The 22,850-nt window shown below is 36.4% G+C and overlaps 1 protein-coding gene across 1 annotated transcript; it reads right to left on the bottom strand.

The window, feature by feature from the left end:
* Positions 1–2,463: 2,463 nt before the first annotated feature.
* On the bottom strand, positions 2,464–22,331 carry LOC140151495 (retinol dehydrogenase 8-like). Its single transcript, XM_072173852.1, has 4 exons — positions 22,009–22,331; positions 21,205–21,384; positions 8,497–8,590; positions 2,464–2,893 (listed from the first exon to the last, which is right to left on the bottom strand). The coding sequence occupies exons 1-4, from the start codon at positions 22,274–22,276 to the stop codon at positions 2,557–2,559; spliced, it is 879 nt and encodes a 292-aa protein (XP_072029953.1). The 5' UTR covers positions 22,277–22,331; the 3' UTR covers positions 2,464–2,556.
* Positions 22,332–22,850: the final 519 nt, after the last annotated feature.

The raw sequence follows: 22,850 nt of genomic DNA, 5'->3' as shown, positions 1-22,850 counted from the left end.
GATGGATTGTACAATCTTAGATTTTTATCCTTGATCGATGTACAATTTGTTATCTAATGTCAACATTTGAACGCCAATACAGGGTGATTTAAAATGAACTGTACCCAACTTCACCCATTTGTTTATATATTTGCGGAGATTGTACATATCAAAAAATTGCGGATATTGTACATATCAAAATTTTGATAATAAGTGGTTTTAGTTAGAAGATAACACCAGAAAGGAAACATGCATAGTCTTGTTTTCGTGATTATGTTACGGAACACCACAAAGGAAACATACATAGTCTAGTTTTCGTATTAAATTACGAAACACCAGAAAGAAAACATACATAGTCTTGTTTTCGTGATTATATTACGAAACACCAGAAAGGAAACATGCATAGTCTTGTTTTCGTATTATATTACGAAACACCAGAAAGGAAACATACATAGTCTAGTTTTCGTATTAAATTACGAAACACCAGAAAGAAAACATACATAGTCTTGTTTTCGTGATTATATTACGAAACACCAGAAAGGAAACATGCATAGTCTTGTTATCGTGATTGTGTTACGGAACACAGAAAAGAAACATACATAGTCTTGTTTTCGTGATTATATTACGGAAAACCAGAAAGGAAACATACAAAGTCTTCTTTTCGTGATTATATTACGGAACACCAGAAAGGAAACATACATAGTCTTGTTTTCGTGATTATGTTACGGAACACCAGAAAGGAAACATACATAGTCTTGTTTTCGTGATTATATTACGGAACACAAGAAAGGAAACATACATAGTCTTCTTTTCGTGATTATATTACGAAACACCAGAAAGGAAACATACAAAGTCTTCTTTTCGTGATTATATTACGGAACGCCAGAAATGAAACATGCATAGTCTTGTTTTCGTGATTAAATTACGGAACACCAGAATTATATCATGAGGTTGTTTTGGTAATTTGGATAAAAGATAACTCTGAGGCTCTGAAGTTAAATGTTGAATAATCATATTTGTATGTTGTCAAAAATTTATCAATAAATAGTTTATTATGCATTGTGTTCTTGGTAATGAATTACTATATGAATACTTCCAATTGGTCTATTTCTCCCTCTGAAATAAAGCCTAACACTTTCGGTAATGTATGGTAACATCTGCAGTAAGCCACAGACTGTTGGTTACATGATATGAAATTCGACGGCTCAAAGGGTTAGTGATCTGATCGACAGCCTCATTTTACGTCATCAAAACTGAGATGTTATCGTCAGAAGAAAGCAGGCATTTTTCTTATTTGATAGAGTCATATTACCCATTGTCTGTGATCTTAAAAAGGATATAAAGTCTGTACAAAAAGTAACTCAGCTGTTATAAATACGCCTATAGATTCAGAACTAATAATTGTTTTCACAATATTTTAACATAAAAAGAAGGATGATTTATTTACGCGCATTTTGATACCACATTTGTCCAATTTTGTTCAATATTGACAATACAGCAGTGTTTTGAAAGAAAAATACCCCAATTTAAAAGTTGCAGTTATTTGTATTGATTTGAAGTAAGCGCGAAGATAATGGCGGGCTTTACGTGTTTACAGAGTGCTGGCATTATAACCATTGTTCGCTGTAAACTGCAACTTTTAAATATCGGGTATTTTTCTGTAAAAGCACTACTGTGTTGTTAATATTGAACGACATTTGACGAATGGGGTATCAAAATGCGTGTAAATAAATCATGCTTCTCTCTATGTTGAAATATTGTGAAAACAATTGAATATATGAATACAAAAGCCACCCAAGTCCATACTTTGACCAAATTGAGTTAAGTATGGGAAAGTGTTGCTATACATAGGCATGTCATATGTATGAAAGAACAACTCAAATTCATCCTCTGTGTCTATTGAGCATGTGAAAAATAGCATGTATGAAAGAATCAACCCAAGTCCATGATTTGAGTCTTGTAACACGTTCATTGAAATCCAGTATGTATAAAAGTCCACTTGTAACACATTCATTGCTGGAGAGTGACTTTTGGAAAAGAAAATGGGTTTAATCAAGGAAAGTGTGTGGTTTATATTGTATGGCAGAATGCTTATCAACATTATACATAACTGTGTGCTTTATTTTGTATTATCTTACTAGTGGTAATCTCATTCCAACATTATTGTCTTAGTATATGATTCAAAAAACCACCCAAGTCCAGAATTTAAAATGAACCCCACGAAGTCCCTGAAATGATAATCTTCCTACCTAATACAGTTTAACCCACCCATTTGAACGTACAACTTACCATATTGATCAGGTAAATCTAACTGAATTGGAATTAAAATGATACACAGGTTTTTTTCTCAAAATCACTTCCCATGGACTTGGGTGGGTTTTGGATTCATGTATTCAATTATTAGTTCTGAATCTATAGGTGATGATTTATAACAGCTGAGTTACTTTTTGTGCAGACTTTATCTACTCTACACGGTCTTTATCAATTTTGATTAATGTAGAGAGACTTATATAGTCGGTTTATTTGAGAAGCAATTGCCATTTTGTACCATTCTTGTCTGTCGCATAGTTGATTATGTTACTGCTTTAACCAACTGTTCATGATCTCATTCCCCGACGGATCAACGAATCTCTGTCGTGCAAACTCTTTCACTGTTTCGGATGATTGGTAACGAAAATCTGGTTTTGGTGACAATATAGCATTTTCTACCAGCTTCGCGATGTCGTCAATACTTTGCATCCCAGTACCGAATACAATATCTGGGTTTTCTGTCAACATTTTCCTTGTAATGGTAACGTCTTCCTCTGGGCAGTCTATCCAGCTGTCAATTATTGCATGTATTATGCTATTAGCATCATTGCCGAACAGCTTAATCATGGGTGTGAGGACAAATCCTGGTTCGATAATGGAGACCCTGTGTAAAGAAGCATTGTATTGTTTAAAAATCCGGATATACTCCGATGTTTTGCAGTTGCGATAGACACAACATCATAAGACATTGATAAGTCTCCCTACAAATCCTAAGAGAAGAAAAATTTAAAACAATATAATGCTACATCTAAATCGGCCAGCAAGTACCAAAATAATTATTCACCTTCATTTTTCCCACAATTTCCCCAATAAAACTGGTCCAAATATGTCCCCCTAATTTGTTGATATTCCGCCGCCACTGGTTATCCTTGATGTATAATACCGTGAAATAAAATAACCAGTACGACGGTAACTTCGTGACCTCTTTTGTGCGATAGAAAATTTATACGGGTTGGTGAACACGGGTTACGTAACTAAATGTTGAAGATTTGGCCTGCAAACATGTTTTAGCGAAATAGCTCCAGAAATGGGAGACACGGGTCGTTTTTTGCTTAAATTGCGTACCATGATCACGGATAAGATACCAAACATTTGTGCAAAGGACAAAAACGAGTAAAAGTTGAATAATATTGAAAATAAAGAAGCTTGAACATGTCCAAAGTGGCCGGGAAAATGAGAAAAATTGCATGTCACGATCACCAAAATGGTTATATCTACGACAGTGAGTAAACGCCGGTTGTATGCTTTTCTCTAATGATAGATATTAACTAACGTTAGCTTGTATTAAATTTTCAGCGAAAATGATTGGTGGAATAATCGAGTCGTAGGTTGGAAAGTTACTCTCAAACAGTTAGTGACAAGTGTCACTAGCAAAATAGCAGCCGGCCTTGTCATTATATCGAATAATAATCGTCAGAATCGTCCAGTTGACTCCAGTGATATTTATTTATTCAAGCAAAATACTGCATTGATTTACAAAATATTGAAGTCAATATAAAAAAGTAATATCACCTCATTTGACTGAACTTAAAAGCAGTTTTTTAAATATTATTGTTGATCGAGTCCCTGAATGAGAAATAAGATTGCAAAAGATACGAGTATGGTACAGCAGGTTGACGCCGTGGTTTGAAGTGCGAGAGGTTGAAGGTTCGAATCCTACAGCATTTCGATTTTTTTTCTCTTGTTCCGTTAGGCCTATATGGTGTATGTGTGTAGGCCCGTCAGTATTATGATCATTTGAAAATATTTCTATGCAACAAGTTTGCAATGTTTTTTCTTTATGTGTAGGCCTACATATTAAAAAATGAGATAGCGTCAGCCATAATTTACGAATTTCAAACCTGATATTTTGGCATAATATTATTTGTAATTTTTACACCGTTCTTACACCCTACCCAGACATACACATAATTGGAATCAGCGTATTGTTGTCTAGAGTAACTTTAATTATCTTCAATAGAACATCATACGGCGGTCAAGATAAAAAAAATGCTTTCTTTCATTTTACCTCATTATTTCTGCTTCAAATGATCAGAAACCCTTCCTGAAAGTTGTTTACTAATATCATAAATATTTTCACCAAAAAAAACAGCTATGGTAGGGTTCGAACTTCCAACCTCTCACATTTCAGGCACGGCCTTAGCCACTAGACCATCACAACCTGCTAGCTTATTTTCGTACCTTTTGCAATGTTATTTCTAATTCAGTGTCTCGTTCAACAATAATCTTTTATAAACTGTTTGTAAGTTCAGTCAAATGGCTTGAAATTACGTTTTATATTGACTTCGATATTTTGTAAGACAGGGCAGTATTTTGTATGAATAAATAAATTTCACTGTAGTCAACTGGACGATCCTGACAATTATTAATCGATATATGGACAAGGCCGGCTGTTAATTTTCCTGCTGACACTGGTCACTAATGGTCACGCACGAGTGCGAGGAGAAGCCGTTTTGAAAGCAACTTTCCAACCTACGACTCGATTATTCCACCAATCATTTTCGCTGAAAATTTAATACAAGCTCAAGTTAGTTAATATCTATCATTACAGAAAAGCATACGACCGGCGTTGGCTCATAGTTGCAGCTATAACCATTTTGGTGATCATGACATGTATTTTTTCTCATTTTTTTCGCGCACAATAAACATTTATTTTCTCCACAATAATTGGACTTTTACACGTTACTGTTTGCCTTATACTCGTGTTTCATATCTTATCTATGGGCTCAATATGGAAATGAAGGGAGAAACAATTCGTGTATTCCATTTTTTTGATGTTTTCTGAAAAACTGTATTTGTCACCTGATTTTCAACATTACGTTACGTAACAGCAGAGGTCACGCCGGTAAAAAATACCGGAAGTGAGCTAAGTTGCTGTCGTACTGAAACACGCAAACTTGACAACTTTGAGTTCCTCTCCGACAGCTATCTTATAAATACACATGTGACCCATGGGCACTACATACCAAGACCAGCAAGCGTGGCCAAATCCTCATGCCATTGAACACTAAACAGAAAAGGGAAGGAACTCTTCAGAAAAATATTATCAAATTTAAGGGAACTGGAATGAGCGTTTTGAGCGTTTCGACAGCATTTTTTGTGGGACATGAGAGCACATCAGACCTATCGAATTACATTCTGAATACAAAGGATGTCTTTCTGATATCAAATAATTTTCATTTATGAAATTCACGATATAATACAAATATTATGACAAATTATTAAAATTTGATATTTTTCACATTTTGGAGATACAACAGTCCTCGAAGTAAATTTGACAAATTTAATGATATAGTCTTAAAGTGTATGTAGCTGGGAGGAAAAGCCGACGATCAATTGAAAATTTTGACCTTTCGTATTCAGTGAGAAATGGATTTTTTTCCCAAAAAGACCTAATTTTTTTGGGATGTTTTGGGAAAAAAATCCATATCTTCAATACGAAAGGTCAAAATTTTCAATTGATCGTCGGCTTTTCATCCCACCTACATACACTTTAGGTAGAAATCATCAGATTTATAAAGTTTACTTCGAGTACTGTTAAATATCAAAAATATCAATTTGCCATAAAATGTGTATTACATTGCGAATTTCAAAAATCAAAATTATTTGATATCAGAAGGCCATTCTTCGTATTCAGAATGCAATTCGATATGCCTGATGTGCTCTAATGTCCCACAATAAATACTGTGCAAACGTTCATACCCCTTCCCTTAAGTATTAATTGAATAGCAAAATTATTACTCATGGGGGATTCCGATTATGTTATCAAAAACAACATATAAACATATAAAAATATTTGCCGATGGAAAACATATTTATCGCCGGAAACGTTTACAGGAATATCACCCGCTATCACGGCTATGGTCACTTTGAGACTTACGGTCTACACACTGTTATGGCAACGCGGAGGTGTCACGTGCGTATTTATAAAATACGTATTTATAAATATAGTTGAAGCATACTGTCTGAGTCATGTTGCACATAGTTAAAACGCAGGCCCATACGAATCGCGCGCGTGATGACTTAAATTCCATCCTGAAATCAAAGAAACTTTTTGAAGGAAAGGCTTCTTATCTAAAACGGTGCTTTTCTATAAATTGGTTCACATCACATTCGGTAGAGACGCAAAAGTGCGTAGTTTAGATTTGTTATATCTTTTTATTTAAATGTTATAATGAAAAATTGAGCGGGAAATGAAATGGCTAATACGCAATGAACAAGATGAAACAAAATTAAGTTTATGAAATTATAAAGACCATAACATGAGGAGCAAAATAATAAATGTTTGTATTACTAAACCTTACCAGAGTTACATTGCGGCATAATTGAATTTGATATAATTCACGTGCTCGTCATGACAAATAGTAAACTCGCTGTCATGCCTAAACAACAGGCATATACAAAACATATCAAGAGACGAGATGATTGCGTCCGCACGGATTGGAGAGTCAACAAGAAGTGATTCAATTATTCATGTCTCTAAACATGGGATATACATCTATCCACGGCGTACAATTGATGCACGGATAATACGACGTTCACTCGATGCACGTCTTCCATGGCTTACCGGCACTATAATCATATTCAATTGTGCAAACTCGGATTATCGTCACAACAGAAAGAAGAGCATGATTGTTTTTACAAAACATCTAAAGATATTTTACATGATCCCTAAAGATACTAGAATTACTAGAATATGTTGAGATAAAATAAAAAGGCATGGCGTCAAGCTAGGAGTTATATTTGTCATATTTGTTATAAACAAACGGCAACAACTGCCATGCTTTCATTCCCAAGATGAAAATTGTTATATTTTCTGTTACATTGCGCCACTTTTCTGGCAGTGTCCATAAGCTATTAATTATAATGCTAATAATGTTACATAACAAATATACTGCATAACTTATACGTTTTTTGCTTTACATACTTCATATCTGCATCAGCAATTTTGATCAAGTTTACTCATACGCGGAGAAAACACCCTTATATTATGGGGAAATATCCTCGTTTGCAGAATGGTCGACTGCAGATCCTTCGGATAACGCTTTTTCAATGGGAAATGAACTTTGCTGCTTGGATGATGTCACGATGAGGTTAGCATTTATTCCGTATTGAAAAGCGTGTTCATACGGATCTGCACTCGATCGGCCAAAAATGTATCCTATGTGCTCTGCGTGTGTAAACGCTGTCGAAGTTACGTAATAATCAAATTAACTACCATACGCTGGCGAAGTTGAGTAATAATCGGATTAACTACCATAGCAATAGGTACAAACAATTTTTGATTATATCGCGCTGCACTACTACGTTCATGCGGTACCTCTGCATTGAACCATAGATGTCAAAGAAATGCTAATCACTTGCACCTGTAATATTAGTCTCTTTGAAAAGAGCGGTATTGTATTCAATCTATGATATGATTGAAGACAGGTGATGAGAGTGCAACCTGCTTGTAGTGCAGCGCGGAATATTCAAAATTGTTTGTACCTATTGCTATGGTAGTTAATCCGATTAATTACGTAACTTCGCCAGCGTATAGCAATAGAGGAATGCAATTTTTGAATAGATCGCCTTGCACTACAAGCAGATTGCACATATCACCTGTGTATGTCTGAATACAATACCGCTCTTTTTAAAAATACTAATCTTACAGGTGCGAGTGATCAGCCTTTCTTTGACATCTATGGTTCAATGCATAGGTACCGCGTGAACGTTGTAGTGCTGGGCGATCTATTCAAAAATTGTATTCCTCTATTGCTATGGTAATTAATCCTGTTACATCATCACTTCGATAGCGTATAAATAGTTACGAATATGCGGAGATCTCCCTGTCATCATAGTTCTCATTATGCAAATCCATGCAGATGTTAAATTTTCAGTGACGTTTCACCACTACACTAGTGGTTTCATCAGGCTGGCAACTCATATAAAAGGAAACAGTCAGATGTGATGAGTTGTCAGTCTGATTAAACCACTAGTGTAGTGGTGAAACGTCACTGAAAATGTGAATAAAGCATCTTCATTTTTTTTTTATTTGCATAAAAAGAACAATGTTAACAGTTAAATCAAACTATCCAAATCTTTTAATCTAAAAGAGGAATTATGGTATATTATGCGTACTTTATGGTGATACGACAGTTTAATTGACATCAGCTTCGCTCAGTCGCATTATGTGAATAACTAAATGTGAATTAAACACTGGCTTACCATACATTGAATTTTCGCAGTGGAGGAGCAATTGATTCACTGAATCCCTCTAAAGCAAACTTGGAGGCTGTGTATTGCTCAGAAAATGATACGGCTGAAAGAAACAGAAACAAAAATTCCTTTAAAAGGAATAATGTGAGCAAATGCAAAATGGTCAAGAGAAATGTATGAATGGGATAATCTATAACGCTTCATATCAGTACGGTTTCAAAACACGTTGTATATACATAGGCGTAATGTTGTTTGAAAGTTGGCAATTTTGTTTTGATTTTATATACTCGTCATACAAAGAGTCGATATTATAACTATGATTATAAAGTACGTAGGCCTAATATATATAACTGCATTATGAAAAAGTTATATCACGTTTTATATATACATGTTGGATGCTGAGATTTATATCATGACAAATAAGAAAGAAAACATCTTCTCATCTTCTTTGGTGAAACAACATAGTTTGGGTTGTATTTTCTTTTCACCGTTAAAATTTTTTGCATACTTTTGCCTTTAAACTTGGTTAAAGTGTTTCTAACATGTTCTAATATATTATATAGTCTAACCGCCCTCTAATTTCTAAATTTGCATAATTAATTAGCATTTTGGCAAATTAGCTCCTTACAAGCCCTTTGATTACATTTGAAAGCAAAAACATGCAAAATAACATTCTTAATATTTATGCATTGATTTTGAGCAAAATTACATATTGATGAGCCTTTTTAGTAATTTTAGCTCATTAACTACATTTATTATTGATAAAAACAATAGGATACAGAGAAAATGTTAATTGGGGTATTACAAAAACCGTATGTCCTATTAGCTTCAAACAAAAGGCATATTTATCAGTGTACTTTGCCCTACTCAATTAAAGTGTTTTTAAACAAAAACGTGCTCATTATATTTGCTGATATTTTACCATGAGGTCTAAAATATCAGATTAACCAGCAAACCCGATATCTGCAATCTTTTGGTAATAGAATATACACGCTAAAAAAGCCAGACAAGCACGTCGAGGCAAATAATGTGTCAATAGTAACAATTACCAGGCTACATTAACGTGGCCCAAAAAAACTGGCAATCCTGCAGTTCAAAATTAATAAAGAAATTAAAATACCTGTTGCAAATTTTGCATTTGCACACAATGATATAAGTGATTCTAGTATAACAATACCGTAAACGTGGGCTCCCTTGACATAACTGGAATTTTAGATACAAACTAAAGGTGCCCTCCCATAAAAAAATCCCACCAGCAAAAAAGGGCACGTACCCTTAATTCTTGTTGGGATTTTTAGAGGAGGGAGCTCTCTATTTGTACATGAAATTCACCCCAAGGCAAAGAGCCCAGGTGCGCCATTAGGCGAACGTTTACGGTAATAGCTGATAATTATTTCTTTTAATAAATTTACAAGCACATTGCTGCTTATGATCGCTCCACTGCACTGTTTAAGTTCAAGTTCAAGTTTATTTCACCATCATCATATTATATACAATATACAATTAACGAAATAGCAAGAAAAGGATGGTAGGACAATCACAAGAGCAAAGCTCGTAATAGGTCTGTCACACTACGACGGACTGGATCAACGTACATCACCGAATACAAAAATATTTTATTCGGTGGAAAATCACCAGTCCGGCAGAAGATTCGGTGGGATTTTGGGTCCGATTCCCGTTCGTCTCTCTATGCGTTGTGGCCGCTAATAATCCTGCAGGCGTCTTATATCCGATCGTTCAACGTCCGACAAATGACCGGATTTGGGGGTCCGATTCCGTTCGTTTCTCTATGCGTTGTGGCCGCTAATAATCCTGCAGGCGTCATATATTCGATCGTTCAACGTCCGACAAATGACCGGATTTGGGGGTCAACGTCCGACAAATGTCCGGATTTGGGGTCCGATTCCCGTTCGTCTCTCTATGCGTTGTGGCCGCTAATAATCCTGCAGGCGTTTTATATTCAATCGTTCAACGTCCGACAAATGACCGGCGAATCCGTCGCATGTGGCACCAACAGGGACGTCCACCCTATCAGAAAAGTGGGGAGGAGAGGGTGTTTGAGAGGGTTTTTGCCCCCTTAGATGCAGTGACGGAGCAAGGACTTTTTAAGAGGGTTAACAAAGTGGGGAAAGACAACTTTTAAGGGGGTAAATTTTGATGAAAATGGTCAAATATTGGCTAATAAGTACAAAAGGGCTTCAAATCTGATATATCAGGGCAACCAGCGTCCGGGGGCAATAGAGGTGAGAAACCTTTGGACAATGAAGGCCCAATTGAAGCCATTTGTCATTTTTTTGGATCAATTTTAGCACTATTATTGGGTACTATTTTAGTTTGAAACAGCCGCAATTTGGTGAAACGAAAGCCTAATTGAAAAAGTTTTCACCATTATTGTATAACACGTGGATGTCCATAGCAGAAGCAAAAAGGATTAAGACTTGTCCATTTTTGAAACAGAAGGCCCAATTGAAGCCATTTGCATGGGGACTGTAGGGCCTATTTACATTATTAGGCCTAGGCCTATTGTGTAAAACAAAGAAGGCCCGATTTGAATTTGCAAAATTTAAAATGTTACACTGATCCACTGACACTTAGATATAAGACTTCAGACTCGTAATTTCAGGTAAAGCATGCATGGATTGATATGTTAAAGTCAGGAATAGACCTATAAGTCAGTCTTAAATACTGACTTTGGTGACAAAATATCACGGGCCCTGCATATGGACTGGCCGGCAGTAATTTTCACAGGCTTTTGGGCCAAGGAACCACATTTAAGCAGTGTCTATAATAATCACAGGCCTATACTTAGGCTTACTATAGTACTACTATCCTGGGCCTACTCAATAACGTATAAATTAACCTTTTCCATGTTTTCTCTTCTTTTTTCTTTCTTGTCAATCACTAAAACTGGTAGGAATTTGATATTGCGTCCTCTACCCTTCAAAAAGTGCCCCTCCTCAATACTACTTACATGCATAGGCCTACTACTAAATTACGTGCAATTTAACTTTTCTCTTCTCTTCTCTCTTCAATTTTTCTCACTTTCTTTTCTTTTCTCTCCTTCTCCCCTTTTTTCTACTTGTCAGTCACTAAAGTACTGGGGGAAATATGATATTGCGTCACACACCCTTCAGTAAGCCCCCCCCCCCCATGATCGATGCACATGTTCGCCATAGGCCTACATCCGGCACAAGCGCCTGCGAAACCTTGCAAACACCTGCGGTATATAAACGAAAGAATAACGAACAAACCCAGGGTATATATACAGAACAGTACGAACACACATCGGACAACTTCCGAACATGTGTATTCGAGCACACTCCGTTTCAAGTTTTGTGCATGCACAAAACTTGAAACGTATTGTCGACGGACTAAACAAACATCACCTAACACGAAACGCATTTGGCGGATAATAACAGGACATATGAAGAACATAAAACGAACACTAACGGATTTGCTAAAATACCATCCGTTTCTTATACGGAAGACCGATTCGGTGTAGTGTGACACTAAGACGGTCTGGGTCAACGTACATCACCGAATGCAAAAATATGCTATCCGGTGGTGAAGGCCTCACAGGAACGTATTTGCAACGAACACGGGCCGAGTGCAACGAACAAAGAACGAACATGAACGAAAGGAGAGCGAACAAACTCCGGCAATATGCAGCACCATACGAACACACATCGGATAAATACCGAACATGTGTATTCGGTACACTCCGTTTCAAGTTTTGTGCATGCACAAACTTGCCGACGCACTTAACGAACATCACCTAACACGAAACGCATTTGGCGGATGATAGCAGGACATAAAAAGAACATAAAACGATCATTGACGAACATCAACGGATTTACTAAAATGCCATCCGTTTCTTGTACGGAAGACCTATTCGGTGTAGTGTGACAGACCTATAAGACATGATTGCCCTCAGTGCAGAAACAAAAGACGCCTACCGACAACAGACAAGGACGGGGTGCAAACGCAGACTGACAGGACTAGTGCGGACAGACAATGACGTTGGTAATGGCAATAGCATATAAACAAAAGTCAATTGAAAAAAAAATGCATTAAAGCCATATTATAACATTTGCTGAGAAAAACACCCTCAAAAGAAATTTAAATTCAGGTTTTTACACGATTCTAACGTACTTTAGTAAACAAAGATTCTCTGCAAAAATCAAGACTTTAGGTGCTGTAGTTTTGTCAAAATCCGTGATTTTGAATAAACCGCCGGAACCGGAATTTATTATTACGATAGAAATATTAGTCGAACGCGTATGTGTTGTTCATAACACAGTACTACGTACACGGCGTGCAGGACACACACACACACATAGACATACTTGTTTGTCTGGGCACACACACACACGCCAGAGGATCGTACTGTATTACAACCGCAGGAGTAACATGCATTGGCGCTAGTAGTAAATTCCAATTTTCTTTGCTTTACCTCACTTGTTCGGCTCAAAATTAAAAGGGGACATAGCTGACAGTAAAAGCTAACATTTTATGGAAAATAAATACTAATCTATTTTTAAAGAAATGTTATAATATGGCTTTAACTTTATACAGTACAAAATAGAATATTATGATACAGGGCCATTTATGAAGCAATAAATTTATGAGTATAAAGAAATCAGATAATCTTTATAGCTGCGTTTGAATGAATTAGGAGATAAGGCGATTTTGATATCATCGGGGATAGAATTCCAGAGCAATGGGCCATGCCTTCTAATGGTATTTCTGGCCAAATCATAATTGAATATTGCAGGGCGAAACAAATTGGATGAGCGTGTTGAATAACTGTGGATGGCCATATTTTTAACAAAATAATTGGCAAAATTACAAGGCATGTTGTTAATACTGAAATTATACATAATTCTATTACCCCCACGACCCATTATTCAAAATCGCGCACTGTGATTTGTTGAAACGCGTCACGTGACAGACCATTAATTAGCGATAAAGTGTCAAGGGCAACGAACTTTATGTTCTTCTATCATCACAGCGCACAGCAGAGCGCACATCACACCTGCTTATGTAGGGGAGAATGGAATGTCAGGGTTGTGTTATTGTATGTGCATACCTGCTTATAGGGGAGAATGGAATGTTAGGTTGTGTTATTGAAATGTGCATACGCTTTGGCTACGCGTATGCGCTCCACCTTGAGGTAAACAACTTGAAAAAAAAAAAAAAAAAAATTGATATTTTCTCTTTAAATCACACTATTTTGTGGTAATAGAATAGAAATAAAGGGTGCAGCATTATCCTTTACACGCAAATAATGTGTCCTCGGCAGTAAAACGTTTAAATAATGGGTTCGGCTGCGCCTCACCCATTATTTACGTTTTACTGCCTCGGACACATTATTTTCGTGTAAAGGATCATGCATTACCCTTTATTTCTTAAGGGGGTACTACACCCATCGCATTTTTTTGCGGGTTTTTTGCATTTTGTGAAGAAATGAGAAAAAAAAATTGGTCAAAGTGGTATGCAAAATGAAGGGGCAAATCTTCTCGTTCTATTGGTGGCATCGGTATCGATGTAGCTTACATGCTTTTAAAGGGACATGCCCAAAAGCGGTACACGGGCGCACTTTTACAAATTGGAGTATATCTAAAATTTCAGAATTGCTACCGTGAAACCAGTCACACGCACAAATTAAGCATTAATGTCAGACCCTAAAATATATATTTTTTGGAAATGCATTAATTATTCACAGCTTTGAAAACACATGCTTGGCATCACTTATCATTATTAAAGAAAATAAACTTCTTTTTTCCCCTTCCAGTTGACAATGATATGCAAAATTTGTGTTCGCTAGCCAGCACATCTGTTTCAGGTTTGAAACAGTAAAATCTTAATGATAAGATAATGCTTGTTTTTTTAGTTCTAGGCGATTTTTAGGGTCGCCATCTCAGTAAAAGACAAACACTGAATACAATGTAAACGCTATCACAAGTACATGTGTTTGGCACAAAAATGTTAATTTGTCGCAACTTGTTGCACAAAATCAACTAAAGTGAGAACGTTCACAATGTATGTTGGAGCATAATTAATATGCCACCATTTTTACTTACATCAGAGAAGACAATCCTGTATATTTCACTTGAAACAATTCCTGCCAGATGATATTTCCGAGTTTGTGGAGGTCGCCATTATAATTTTGTATTTTGGGGTTGGGCGATACTTGATACTTTGATACCGCCGATCGGTACTGTGGGTCGATACGATTAATTGGTATCGGCCATACGATACCGGTAGGCTACTTTTGACAGAATATAGAAAAAATAAAATGTATTATTATGAAACGTATTGAAAACAAAAATATTCGAAAATTGAAAACAAATAATTATAAGCAAATATTCTAATCTTTCATTCTCGACTTCACGCCGTGGGGGGGGGGGCACTCGGCAACTTTGGAGGTGACGCGCCTGTAGGGCTGGATAAGACCCCCTTTTTCAGCATCGCTGTCACCCAAAGACCCCATATTTTTTTACAAACACATGCTCTGTCACCCGAAGACCCCCTATTTTCCCCAGGCGGCGAATGGCATGATCGAGCCGGCAACTTGTGAAACCGCCCGGCCGTATGGCATTTTTCATATACCACTACTTGGTTAGTTTTGTGGGGTTCATTATCGAACCCCAACAGTTTAGTTTGTATTTATATTATTTATTAACATAGGCCTATTTGTTTGTGATAGTTCAATCGTTTTAAAATTTCAAAATAATCCCATTCAATTACACGGTTGAAGATGAAAATTTACTGAATTTAGAGAATGCAATGCGACCACCACCTGATTTTTCCATTTGATCTGTCACCCAAAGACCCTTACAAGTTCAATTTGAACAGCAACTTTCATTTATTACTGATTTTGTTACTTATTTTGAAAAAAAAAACCCAATGAAATTTGAAGCCATTTAGAACTAGAAATTCGATTTTCGAGGTTTTTGCAGCGCTGTTTCGGCTCTCACCCAAATATTCCATTTAAAAATAAGGTCATGTTCTCACCCAATGACCCCATATTTTTTACATTTTGCTCTCACCGAATGCCCCTTAGTGCGAAAGTGCCAGCCCTACACCTATAATCCATTTCATATTGAAGTGCCCCCCGGGACTTCAGGTAGCGAATAAATTGTGTGGTATAGTGATTTAATTCCAATGGATTGTCCCCAGGATTGTCTATATGGGATATACTCAGCGGCATACCATGCGTGATATGTGCGAGATATTTCGAGTGATAGAGGTGAAGTTTATGATGTTGTTTTTTTGCAAATTTCCAATGTTTTTCGCCTCCAAATGTATTGGGAACTTTCATAATGATTGCATATTAAAGACCCATTCAGTGATCCCAGCGCAAGTGTAAAAAATTAAAATTGTTTGGAGGATAAGTCATTCAAATTGTCATTTGGTATTTTTGAAATGACAAATTTGGCAAAAAAACGAAAAAAAAACAGCAGTACTGACGAAGTTGAAGCCAGTGGCGTAGCTGCCAAAATTGCCTGTTTGGGCCCCGCCCCCTGGCGCTATTAGGGCCCTCGCCCCCCTAGCGCAAGGAAAAAAGAGGAAAAAGGAGGAGAGAGAGAGAGAGAGAGAGGGAAAAAAAGGGAGAGGAGTGGGGGGGGGGAGAATGGTACTATATAATATCAAAATGTGTTGCTTTTAGGGCGCTAGCACCTATAATCTCTTTTTTCTCTCTCTCTCTCTCTTCACTTTCTCAAACCACCGGAAAAAAATTGGGTCAACCTTTTCGGGCTGTTGAGGAAGGGGCGGCTAAATTTTTGTTTGGTGGATTTGGGCCCCCGCCCCATACAGGCTTGCCCCCCCCCCCCTGGAAAAAAATCCCAGCTACGCCACTGGTTGAAGCCCCATTCAAATACACAGTAGCTAATTTAGATACTATCAGTATCTAAATTACAGATTCGTGTAAAATGTCTTTCGGCTGAACCACTCGCATAGGCTATGTTTAGCACATCTATGACAATGACAAAGGTACCGAAATCTGAATTTTGATGATTTTTACAATCGTCTGGATGAGCAAATCACTGAATGGGCCTTTTAATTATTTTATCATTTTGGAAGAAAAAAAGAAAAATCTTTAAATTTAAAACGATCGTACATTAAGGCTTTAATTAAAAAGAAAGTTGTAAAATTGTTGCACCTAGTTGATTAAAGTGATGTTTGCTATACTGGTTTTATTATCACCTGTGTTGTGTTTACGATTCGTAATCCCACGAAGAGTAAGTTTAGTTCGTTAATGTGGTAGGCCTACAGCCACACGTACCCCGCATCCCCTGAACAAGCACATCCCGACTCATTTCAGGCGCGGATTCAGGGGGAGTGCCGACTGGCCCGAAGAGAAGAGAAAGGGGTCTTTCGCCGATTTATGTTTAAAAACAATTGCTAAAATTGTCCACCAAATCGCTTCAATTAGATCTTCATTTTGCACAAGTTTCTTACTTCTGAGGGGGGAACATACCCCCTCAGACAACCCCCTGCGTCGCGCAAGCGCGCTCCGCGGCCATTCTTTTTTTTCATTTTATTTTATTTTTTCTAAAAATTCGGCCCCACTCCCTGACTGCTCTGGATCGACAATCGGTAACAAAAGCTGGTATCGCCCATCCCTATGGAGATTGACATAGACGTATTATAGGACTGGGAGCGAGTCTAATACGTGTGAGTAACGGCAGAAACCGGTTGTGAAGAAGACTACGTGGATCGCTACAAAAATAAGCGTCCTTAACAACCTGTCAACTTTAAGACAAATAGGTGAAAATTACACTTTCACGATGTGTTTTCATAATCTTTTTTATTTCACATGATCCGTGCATATATCGCCTAGCTATAAATGGAAAAATATTTTTTTAGACCAATCAAACCAATACATGGGTGTAGTACGCCCTTAAATAAAGCTTTGATAAGTTTATGAATATCAAAAATATTCAAAGTATTTAGCTGACAAAATAAAGATGATGTATGGGCCAGCCAGCTATAATTGGTACATAACCTGATAATTCTCTTTTGTTTCACAAAAATAGAATTCAAATTGCGGACGCAATTGTTAGGATCTGCCCAAATTATATTACAGTAGTGTAGGTGAGGTAGAACTAATGTATTGTACAAGGTAAATAACGTATCACACGAAAGAATGTGCTTTAGACGAAATAAGATTCCACTATATCTTGAAACAATATTGGTAACATAAGATGTATGATCATACCATGTCAGAGATTCATCAAGAATAACACCCATAAATTTAGTACGAGTTACTTTAATAAGTTCATTGCCATCTATAAAAAATATGAGTATTGGGGTATGTGCGATTGCTATGGCGGTTTTTAAACATAATATAATTCGTTTTTTGAACATTAAGGGGGAATAATACCCTGATTTTCATCAGTACCCCTCTTCTTTTTTTTCTTGCAAATTTATAAAGTACATAAATATGTTCATCACCTCATGTCATATAACTTATAAAATATATCTACATACAAAGTGTTTTTAAACCATTTTAGTAAGTAAGTCATTTTAGCCCTATATATTTTTTGTTTACTGTAGCCTAGTAACTGAGATGTGTGTTTCATAACAAACCATAATTTATTCTATTGAACATGTCCAAGTAGAATACATGAATAGAATACATTAAATCCTTTGTTATACTATCTATAGAAATGTACTCACTGATTATAACACTGAATAAATTAAATACGCCTAATCTCTTCCACATAGACAATTTAATACTACACCATGTATGTATCTTCTATAATGTGTTGTTAGGAAAAGAGATTTAAAAAGGCTATAAGGTCATCAAAGGTCAGGTTATAGGTCAATTGGTTCAGGTCAAATTCAGGCATCAATTTTGAATACATGTGATAGTCTGTGATATCATACATGTCATAATGAGGCATCAATTTTGATATTTTGTCTGTTACTGGATATATAATGGAAATGTGTGAGGTGGATATACTAAAATACCTTGGGATGTAAATGGTGAGTACAATTTAGATTGCCTAGTTGAGATGGATTGGGCAAATAAATATAAAATAGTTACCAAAATCACAAAAATGAAGCTTACTGAAAACTACCTAATATGGTGGTATAGGTGACAAAAAATACAATCTTTTTCAACATTGCTGTAGTGTGGTTGTGGTAACCTGTTACCTATGGCTTAATTAAGTTTCAGTGAAATAGTGTCGCAAGTTCAAAATACAAAATATAGCTCAACATTGAAAATAGAAGCATTTTAACCGGTTCGTTTTTTGATAGTTGTGGAGCACCAAGTTCACGAAGTCATAAAAGAAATCAGGGACCACTTATTCCCATTTTACATATCAACATTATTTCCCTAATGTGTTAGCAACACATATCCAAAATTTTAACGAAATCCGTTGATAGTAAGCTTTCCAAAATGAAGTGAATTTAAAACATCAGTGATGTACCACTTATTGGCTTATACCATTAGAAGTATGTACGCGTCATTGATACTGATGCCACCAATTGAACGAGAAGATTTGCCCCTTCATTTTGCATACCACTTTGTGAGTTTGTAAAATACAAAAAAATGCAATGGGTGTAGTACCCCCTTAAGGGACAACTTATTGGCTTTGAACCATACAGAAATATTAATTAATTGATTATTAACAGAACAAATAAGTTCTTCAAGGTTCGAATTGGACATAATAGCATTTGTATCATCTGCATAAATAAAAAGGACAAATCTTTCGAAGAATAAACAATATCATTAAGGAAAATAATAAAAAGAAGGGGACCCAATACTGAACCTTGGGGAACACCACATTGAACTGTACTTAAAGAAGATTTACAATTATTAAACACAACAAATTGTTTTCTGTTGGTAATAGCTCCTGAACCACTCCAAAGCCTTTCCACGTACTCCATAATGGTGAAGTTTCTCAATGAGAATATCATGATTGATCGTATCGAAAGCCTTAGAGAGGTCCAGGAATATACCCAATGTATGGTGACCTTTATCAAGGTTAGAAACTATCATATTGTATGCCTCTAAAACAGCCATGTAGGATGAATAATTTGTCCTAAAACCAAATTGACTTTGATGAAGTAATGAATAAAATGTAAGAAAATTATAAAGTCTCTTGTGAATAATACGCTCAAATATTTTTGAAAACACAGGAAGGATTGAAATTGGGCGATAATTGTTACATAAATGGGAGTCGCCAGCTTTAAAAATAGGAACAACTTTAGCGTGCTTTAGCGTGCTTAAAAGCTCATCTGGAAAAATTCCATTAGAAATAGACAAATTAAATATGTGAACCAACGAAGAAGCAATCAGATGTTTAACATGTTTTACAATATCAGGTCTAATTTCATCATATCCTAGACTTGCACCAGATCTAAGAGAAGCACATGTTTTGATAACTTCATTCGTGTCCGTTGGTGTAAGAAAAAGTGAATTCTGGGGAGAAGGAATATTATTCAAAAAGTGATCAAAAGAAACGTAACAGGAATATTTTTAGCTAATTTAGGACCAATGTTGGTGAAGAAATCATTAAAACCATATGCAATCATTTTGGGATTAGTTGTTGGAGTGCCATTTATATCAAAACAATCTGGAAGAGGTTGCTTACGCTTCCTTCCAAAAAGATCATTAAGGATTTTCCAGGTTTGCTTGAGATTGTGCTTTTGTTCACTGAGCAAATTACAATAATACATTTTTTTAGAATTACGAATCAGACTGGTAAGAGTATTTCTATAATTTACTAGTAAACGCTTATTGGCATCTGTTGGAGAAGATTTAAATTTACGGTACAGCTTATCCTTACGATTGATGGATGTTAAAATAGCAGTTGTGATCCATGGTTTATGAGGAATACGCTTATAACTTAAATTCACATGTTTAGCCTCAACGGGAAAATAACGATTATATAATACAGACAGTTTATCAATAAATAACTTATACGCTTGGCTAACAGATTCCTCATTAAGAACATGATTCCAATTAGTTAATTTGAAGGTGATTTGTAAATGAATGAATGTTCCGTTGAGTAAATGAACGACCATGTGTGGATCCAACAAAGGAAGTATCTGGCAATCACAACATTATGCCTCATATATATGTTAGGAAAATAATTATCGAGTACGAATCACATGGTTTAATTTCAAATAAACTCATACTGGCCATAAAAACGAATAAACACAGCCGTGTCTCACGACGAGATTATTCAAAACTCCCGGGCGCCGAAATTGTCTGGTGCGATGACGTCCCAGAAATACAATGAAGGTTGGCGACAGTTGAGCACAAAATAACCATGAAGTCACTGCCTTAGACTATTTTGGCGCGGGAATTTTGAATATCGCGTGTTGACAGACGACTGTTTTTAAACTTGGTTTTTCGATCCAAAAAAAAAGGTTTTTCGAATTTGTATCGATAAACCAAGTTTTTCAATATGAAAGGCAAAGATTTTCGCTGATACACCAAGATTTTCAATTGAAAAACTTAGATTATTGACTGAACAATTGAAAAACGTGGATTTTTGATCGAAAAACTTGGATTTTCGACGCGCAATGTGCAGTAATTCGAAAAATCAAGTTTTTGAAGCTGAAAATGTGGATTTTTGTTTTGAAAAACTTGGTTTATTGGCTAGAGGGTGCATCAGCGAATTTTGACCTCCGCAAATTTTCCATACTTGCGCTCCATCCCTGGCTGATATTAAAACTATTTTATTTTCATACCTTTAAATCCCATCACACTCGATATCTGAAGAATTTTGCCACTGCGTTGAGCTTTCATGATTGGTGCTACTGCTTTGGTCATTCTGACGCATCCAAAGTAGTTGACATCCATGACATCATAAAAAGTTTCCATAGGTGCAGTTTGCCACCAAGCTGGTCTTGCAATTCCTGCATTATTTACTAAATAAAACAATCAAAAGCGAGATTTCCAGGGAATATAATAGCAGTTAGTGTAGTTTGACTTCAAGTCGATGAAAGTCCCGTCTTGGGGATCTTATATCTGGGTTTAGATCCAAAAAACCTTAACGCGACATGTATGGAAAGCTGATGTGCCAAAAGTCAATGCGTGAAAAGAAAACCAACTGTTTCGAAAAATGACAAGAAAAATTAGTAGACGCTAATATCAATAACTTTTGAAATATTTTACAATTTCTTCCAATCATGACTATTATAATTAACATGTGGCAAAGATGAACTGGTCAGTCAAGATGTACAAACGGATCGATTATACCGGGGATCCCTCATCAGGGTATGACCACTATAGGTTATCCAGCTAGTAGTACTGGCTGGTACTGTTCGAGGCTTCGAGCGTTCCTAAATAGCTAGTAGTACTGACTGAGGTTCGAGCGTTCCTAAACAGGTGCAATGACAATTATGCACGCAACCTAGCTGAACACTGACGGATTCAGCCGCAACGTTCGTACCGACTTTGGCAACGTCGTTGGTGCGTCCGCAAAAATAGGCATGTCTGGTTGACCAGATTTAAATTGAATCTTAATTAGGGACAATGATGTTACAACTTACTGAGCACATCAATCCTTCCTTCTTCCTCAAATATGTCTTTAATTGTCTTGTCGATAGTTTCTTGTTTTGTAACATCAAGTTCCCGAATAAATAGTGTATCATCATAATAACTTCCCGCTTTTGTTTTGGTATCTTCCTGATTAGTGGCGATGTTTCGCATTGTAGCATACACCTTGAACCGCCTCTGGGGGTCTTTGGCCAAGGTCAAAGAAATACCTTGACCAATCCCTTTCGAGCATCCAGTAATGACCACTATTTGGGCTGACATTGTGAGCAATAATAGCTGATTACAAAAAATGCAAGAAAACGGAATATCGGTACAGGTCAGTTTCGTTAGATAGATTATGTACTTTCAACGTCGGACCTTGCAGTAGGTAAACACAAAAGTAGGCCAATATCAGATAGAATCAACATTAAACGCTCAGATTCTTTTGAATTGTCCGTCAACAGATTTCAGAAATTGCAAGAAACCCTAGATAAATATAAATAATCTGTTGAGGTCAAATCCGCTATTACAGCTGATATCAGACATCTGGATAAATGTCTCCAAGAAAGAGAACAAGAAAGTCCGCAAGAAAGTCACGATGAAATTGCCTTTCTTGCCCATGCCCACGCTAAAAATGATTCACTTAATTATAAGAATGATTCCTTTGGATAATTTCTAATTGTATCCTTTTAATTTATACAGTAATGATGATATACAGGTTGCACAATAAATAAGGTAGCGGTTTATGAATTATGACCTTATAGCCATATAAATGGCTATAAGGTCATAGAAATATACCCATACTGTTAGTCAAGTTCATGCATGTTATGCATGAGTGCACATGCCAATAACCTTA

The sequence above is a fragment of the Amphiura filiformis genome, chromosome 4 (genome assembly GCF_039555335.1).
Source record: "Amphiura filiformis chromosome 4, Afil_fr2py, whole genome shotgun sequence".
Classification (NCBI taxonomy): Eukaryota; Metazoa; Echinodermata; class Ophiuroidea; order Amphilepidida; family Amphiuridae; genus Amphiura; species Amphiura filiformis.
The sequence above is the reverse complement of the archived record's forward strand: the minus strand, read 5'-3'. Positions and strand labels throughout refer to the sequence as shown.